General features: G+C 45.1%; 1 protein-coding gene across 2 annotated transcripts; it reads left to right on the top strand.

Moving 5' to 3' along the window:
• The first annotated feature begins 710 nt into the window (after positions 1-710).
• LOC121138431 (papilin-like) lies at positions 711-6,663 on the top strand. Of its 2 annotated transcripts, none has more exons than XM_040741125.1 (3): positions 711-865; positions 4,741-5,918; positions 6,324-6,663. In XM_040741125.1, the coding sequence occupies exons 2-3, from the start codon at positions 4,783-4,785 to the stop codon at positions 6,355-6,357; spliced, it is 1,170 nt and encodes a 389-aa protein (XP_040597059.1). In that variant the 5' UTR covers positions 711-865; positions 4,741-4,782; the 3' UTR covers positions 6,358-6,663. The 2 variants fall into 2 exon arrangements, with proteins under 2 accessions (XP_040597059.1, XP_040597060.1); XM_040741126.1 differs by having other exon boundaries at positions 711-840.
• Positions 6,664-6,728: the final 65 nt, after the last annotated feature.

Here is a 6,728-nt window from a genome sequence, read left to right on the forward strand (position 1 = left end):
GTTCCATCTAATCCTGAAATGCAACATGGATAAGAATGTAGGATTCTTTTTTTTTTTTTTAACTGGAGGAAATTTTTATTCTAGTAAAAGGAAAGTACCAAATAGCAGGTAATGGAGGAGAGAGAAATGGTGGAGAGGACATATTCCCTTTACCCATGGAGGTCAGACATACGACAGACAAACAGGCACAGGGAAGGAAGAAGGAGATCTTAGAGAAGGAGTAAAATTTGAGTGGAAGTGTGCAGAAACAGAAACTGAAAGAAAAGAAAAAGTTACATTTTCTGAGTATTTCAGGAAAGTGTGCAGGCATATGAACCAGTGAGACTACATTCTGTAGGATGAACCTGGATCGTGGTTTTGACAGAAATGAATTTTAGGATCAGCCTAGGTGACACATATTTAAATAAGCTTGAGCGTGAGGAGAGTCGATGGAGTGAAAGCAGTTGCCTCAGGCCCTGCTGCCACTGCCACCAGCAGAGCCCAGCACCAGGCTGTGCCTGATCCTCTGGAAGCCTGAGCCAAAGTAACCTGGGCCTCTCTGAAGCAGACTGTTGGCACAGGTTTGGGAGGAGCCTGGAGCAAGACACTAGAAACATGATATGACGGCTTCTGTCTAGCTGTGATTGGTCGATGGGTGGGTGAGCTCACAAGGAGCCATTGTGAGGAATGAGAGCCACCACCCATGTAAGGCACGACTGGGGCCTGGATTTTGTCTTTTTGTTGCAGTGAAGCTGCTGGCTGGCTGCAGAGGACTTGACTCAAGACTTTGGTCGTGAGAGCTTTATATCGTATTGTCTGTTTTGACACTGAACAACTGTGATCACCACTGACCTGAACATCGTGAGTGTGCTGACCAGTGGATTAGGTTTGTACGTATTGTTTACTTAGATTTAGTTTGTGCCTGTGCTTCAGCTCAATTTATTATCAACCATTTTCTCTTATTCTCCATCCATTTATCTTTGGAATTTTGTTCATTTGGTTTATTTCTTTACCAAAATTTCTGTTAATCTCTACTGGCTGTAAAAGTTAAAGAATTTGATTTTTTTCATGGGCTCAGGGCATATCCACCCACTTTGTTACATCCGTCGGCCTTTCCCTGTGGTTATACTTTCCCCTGCCCACCACACAACTCCTGACACAAACAGTACTGGGGAAACTTGAGGGACAACCGTTTCCTCATGGCCTCCAGTGTCACAGACAGGCTGGCCTTCTTTGGATGCCCGTAAATATTAGTGTAAGGAACAGGAATGGTATCATGACTGTATAGATGAAAAGGTCTGCAGTAGTTGGTGTCATTAGAGAATTTGAGGCTCTGAGTGACAAGAACCTTGGAGAAGCCCGTGTGTTCACTGTCTAGTCCATAACCATGTCTCTAACCCAGGCTGCACAAAGCTGACTGAGTCCATTCTTGTTGTTCTTGCTGATGAAGTCCAAATGTCCTCCTCATGGTTAGAAAGGGAGAGGCTCTGAGTTCTTGGTCTCCAGCAGGAGTGCGATCAGGAGGCTGTAAAACCACATGTGGTGGAACCTAGCAGGGGGAATTGGGTCATTAGGGCAAGGGGACCTGCCAAACCCATGTAAGCATCTGCTTCAGACTCATCTTCCCAAGTCCCCAGACATGGGTTCCCAAGTCCTCTGAGAACCTAAGCCATAGCAAAACCTGTGCGGCACCCACACACTGCTGCTTCTCGAGGAATTGGTCATGGTTATAAGAACACTAATGCAGTCCTCGGAGACAGAAAGTGAGGACTTTCTGGTTTGGGTTTTTTTTTTTTTTGTGGACAGCTGTGATTGGTTGTTTCCTCTAGTGACCTCACAGGACCATTGTGAGAAGTTGCAGACCCTGCCCACATGAGGCACTGGCTGGGGCTTCTCTGCAGAGAAACTGTTGCTTGGTTGGGTGCAGAGTTATAGGACTCAGACATTGGTATTACTGATCTCTGAAAAACAGACACTGTTCATCTGCTTTGACAGCCAAATGTGAGTTTGCTTCCTGGTTTGTTGGTTTAATTTACATCGCTTAATTGTTTCTTGATTGAATTAGTGCTTTCCATTCAATTTCTTTTTACTAGCCCCATATTTCTATTCTTCAGCATGATTCTTTGATATTTATAAATTTAATTTTTCAGGTTATAAAAGTTGTTAGAGTGGACAAACTGTAAGAAACAAGACACTTCATGAGAATGTTTATCACATCTGCTCTGCTATCATCTCCTACAGGCTCTGAAGTTCTTAAACGCTCATCTGTCTTGTTAACTGTCTTCCACACTTGCTATGCTACACCACAATACCCTGAAAAACAACGAAAATCATGTCATGTGTATCCTGAGCAACAGCCCATTTGTTTAGAGCATGCCAGGGTCAGGGAGAACTGCCATCCTTTAGATGCTCATCTGTATGAGCATCTCAGATAAAGGATTTGAATAGCCTAAGTGTAGAGATGAGGTCGGTAGTAGTCAGGATTCTTTCAGTGCAAAGGGCATTGGGGCATGGTTTCTTTATTTAACTACTCCATACCTGTGTCCCTAAAAAGGTCAACACTAGATTCCTCAGCCTGTCTACCTTGCTACTAAAGCACTTGTTACCTTGTTATTATGTTACCTGGTTCCTAGGTTCTGTCCAAGTGTCCTCTTCAGGCTTGGTATGAGTGGTCTCAAAACTTCTCTGGTATCTAGATGCTTGGGCTCTAGCAGGATGTGAACTTAGCAGGATGTGATCTTCGGGAAGACCTAAAAGCCCAGGGATGTGGGAAGCAAAAGGAGGAATTGGGTGACTGGATGCAGGAGGAGCCCATCAAAGTCATGTACCCGGCTGCTTCCTCCCATCTTGCCAAGTCCCCATCTTCTCATCTGGCTTAGCTGCCTGTCCTCTGAGAGCATGAGAGAGAGAATAAGAGTTTCCCACTGCCCTTTAAGATAATCTTCTTAGGGATTTGCTCACAATTTTGACCAAAGATATGCATTCCCTGGAGCTGGATAGAGCAACATCTTTGGGTTATTCCCAGCTGCTACTAGACTGTTCCTTAGTGTGACATCACAAAATGCCTTGGTGAGAAGTTATGGAAATTGATTCACATAAGCCCTGCAGAGTGCTGGGGCTTGTCGATGCTGCAGAGCAACTCTTGGGGGGGTAGAAAGCAGTTAGTCTTCTCCATTTGTCCTGATCAACTGGATTCTCCAAATCTCTTGGACCATGACATGGGGAGATTTCCTCTTTTTGGCTGGATTTTGTTTTTTGTTTGTCGTTTTGATTCATGCATTCAGTGCTTTTGGTTGAGGCATGGGTTTATGTTTATGTGTTCACTTTAATTGTTTGCTTAAAAATCTTTTGCCATATTTTACTTTGGTTTCATTTTCTTGTTTTAAATCTTAAGTATGTGATCTAAGTCATTCCTCTGTAACACTTCTGGAATTGCATAGTGATCTGGGATCATTTCCTCTGCTCTGTTAAATGACAGCTGCCCCCTTTATGTCCTGCAAAGGGTTCTATTTCAGTTAAGGGTCCACCTACTGCTCCATGGCTCTAGTCAGCATCACCATCTCTCTGGACCTGAGGTTGCAGACAAAAGCCTCATGTCTATTTCTATTTCAGAAAATGACACAAATTCATTTTTTCGGTCTAAGCATGGACCTCCTTCCATGCTTGTTGTCCAATAGATTTCCTGTGGAATTATCCTAGGAACCCCTGTTGAACTCACTGTGTCATGTGTTTTTGAACTTTGTGTGAATTATCAAGCTGATAACAGATGTACAATTGAAAGTTCATCAAAGACATTGGAGTGTAGTCAAGCTTGTGTGCATGCATGAGTGTGTGTGTGTCTGTGTGTGTGTGTCTTTGTGTGTGTTAGTGCGTGAATCTGTGTGTTTGCATGCATGTACCTATTTGTAGCATTATGTGTACGTAGTGTGCACTTGTGCACCAGCAACTGTGTATTTCCTCTGTGTGTGTGTGTGTGTGTGTGTGTGTGTGCTACGTGTTTGACCTCAGGGGAATACTAGATTTTAAGACTAAGTTTGGAATGGTCTTGAGTAGTATCTGTCTCCATTATACTGTGAGGTCAGTAGGTAAGTCCATCATGCAATCTGCTGTCCTAGGATGTCCTTGTTAGCAAAAATTGCATTACTCTTTCCATCTTATCCCTAAATTGATCCCTTTGCATGGTTTGTAGCATCCATAATTATTCATCACACACTCAGTGAAGTAGCTGGCAGGCAGCAGGTGGTTAAGTAGAGTTAATAACATCTTATCAATGCTGGTGACTCTTTCATGGCTCAAGAAATCACCTTCTTTCATGAATATCATCTCTCCAGAGTTAATTGATATCACACACACACACACACACACACACACACACACACACACACACACACACAAATATACATGATGCCCTAGATCTTACTTGTCTTTCCTTCATACATTGTGTCCTGTCTTACATTTCACTGATTCCTATCATGTCTCTGGGTGACAAGGGATTGTCAGACTTCTTCATCCTTTCAAATCACCACATCTTTCATTTGATCTTTGTTTCTTTGGTCTTTGTTTCAATCTCTAAGCAACCACTTACTTCAACCCTGATCTTTCTTATGCTTTCTCATAATTACTTTGGGTTTGGGTTGGCTTTATTTAAACCTCTGATCCCAATATTATAATTAAGATGTTGAGGTAGCTATGATTTTCATGAACTATAATTTAGAGCCACAAACTTCTCTCCTGAGCATATTTGTGTCTTTTTACTTGTAGCATTTTGTGGTGGTCCAAACCCCACCTGTCACGGTGGTGAACATGAAGGAAGAATCTCCGTTCATGAATCTCTTGGATGGAGATTTTTCATCACCATCCAGAAAAACTGGTTCCAGGCTGTCCATCTCCACCATTGTAGATGCTATGTGTTGCTTAGGCCCCATGGCCGAAGAAACCCTGGGACTCATAGAAAAAAATAGGCTTAATGATGCCCCGACAAAAATCAATGTGATCAGCGGGAGAAAACGTGGTAACATCCTAGGAGAAATATGGCATGTCCCAAAGACCCACTCTCCCAAGAATCCTACAGGTCCTCCCACTGCCCGTTCTACCCTAAGGAGGGCAAGGAGTGAACCCGCCATGCCCACATTCGTGGCATCTGAAGACACCAAAGGGCAGGAGATAAATAAAGTGGCAGAAAGCAAGAGCTCCTCTAGGTCCAGCTCTCCAGATTTGTACAAGCTGCTGGACATGAGCTGGCCTTGGAATTCTGCCCCACGGTTTTCTCCTGTGTCTGCCTACATCAAGAATAAAACAACAGAGGTCACAGACAGCACTGCCTCATCTGATGACAGTGACACATCTGAGGATTACCTCTCCTGCCTGACAGACACCAGTGCTTATGATGCTGACAAGGCGGAGACCGAGGAGACGAGCAGTGACACCATGCTCAGTGTCATATCCCTCAATGGGCTGTGGTTCCAGGAAGACACCTGTGGCACAGGGATGCCAGGATCACATCAAGATGCTAATGAGGCTGAGAGTGAGGAGACGGGCAGTGACACCATGCTCAGCATCACACTCCTCGAAGGGCTCTGGTTCAGGGCAGACAGCAGCACAGGGAGGCCAGGACCACAGCAGGGTGCTGAGGTCCCTGCTAGCATCAGCACATCTGGAGTCCTGAAGAAAACTGATGCACAATGCAGTGAGAGAGCACATGATACAATCGACATCCTGGATGCTCCCCAGAGTGAGAACACTGGATATGAAAATGACAACGAAATACAAGTTGAAGAGTCACCACCAATATCTAGTAAGGACCAGTCCCAGGAGGTAGCCACGGCCTCCAAGAAGAAACACAGAAGGGGCTGGAGAAGGGTGAGGAGGCAAATTCATCATCTGTTTTCCAGCTTATTCTGTTGCCTCCTCACCCCAAAGACAGAAGATACAGTCCCCAGGTAAGGGACAGCAAGGAATTGGAAATGAGGTCCCAAGGAAACCCAGTAGGAATGGTCAGTGACTTCCCCTTGTGTATTTCAGCTATGAATTGCAAGGCCCTTTGCCACTGATACTCTGCTCCCATGTGTAGGACATGAACCCTAAGATGTCTGTGACCCGAGAAGGAGCTTTCTCACTGCACCCCTTTATGTGGATCCTGGGGAAGTAGAGCCTGGGGCAGACAAGCAAAGGATGCAGCCAGAGACAGTGCAGAGGAGGAGATGGGAGTTGGGTCTGGGAACTGGGAACAGGTTAGGGAAGAGGAATTACATGAAGAGCTATGGGACATCAGGGTGGCTCTGTGTTAAGTCACTGTGCCGATGTCACAGTCACTAACAGCATCCTTTGCTTGTGTCTCTTTCAAGGTCTGAAGAACAGGCCTGGGCCCATGGTTCTTAAGCCATGGGACTCAGTTCGGCCTGGTGTGGCCTACCAGCCACAGGAGGGAGCCAGGCCAGAACCTGACAGAGCTGTGAACCCCACATATGGTGTTCCCTACCAGATACCTCCAGCAATCTGGACACAAGCTCTCTACCCTCCTCCTTTCCCTGCAGTGGGAGCTGTTAGCCCCTACAACTCATTCTCACAGCTGTCCCAGAACTATTGCAGGACAGAGAAGTCAGCCACATGGCCACCTTGTTTTAAAGAGTCAACGGTCCAGCTTCTGCAATCATGTTATTCAACTTCGTGTTCCACATGACTTGAGGTCTGCATCACTCCTCCCCTAATCTTCATGCTCATCAATGATCAGATGTAAATAAGTCCATACA

Source organism: Mesocricetus auratus, unplaced genomic scaffold (genome assembly GCF_017639785.1).
Source record: "Mesocricetus auratus isolate SY011 unplaced genomic scaffold, BCM_Maur_2.0 contig_5230_pilon_obj, whole genome shotgun sequence".
In the NCBI taxonomy this organism is placed as follows: domain Eukaryota; kingdom Metazoa; phylum Chordata; class Mammalia; order Rodentia; family Cricetidae; genus Mesocricetus; species Mesocricetus auratus.

Bases quoted from the DNA above. Each gene is read 5' to 3' on its own strand.
- LOC121138431 (XM_040741125.1), top strand. From the start codon at position 4,783: ATGAAGGAAGAATCTCCGTTCATGAATCTCTTGGATGGAGATTTTTCA. The intron at 5,919-6,323 runs GTAAGGGACAGC...GTCTCTTTCAAG, and splicing joins ACAGAAGATACAGTCCCCAG to GTCTGAAGAACAGGCCTGGG.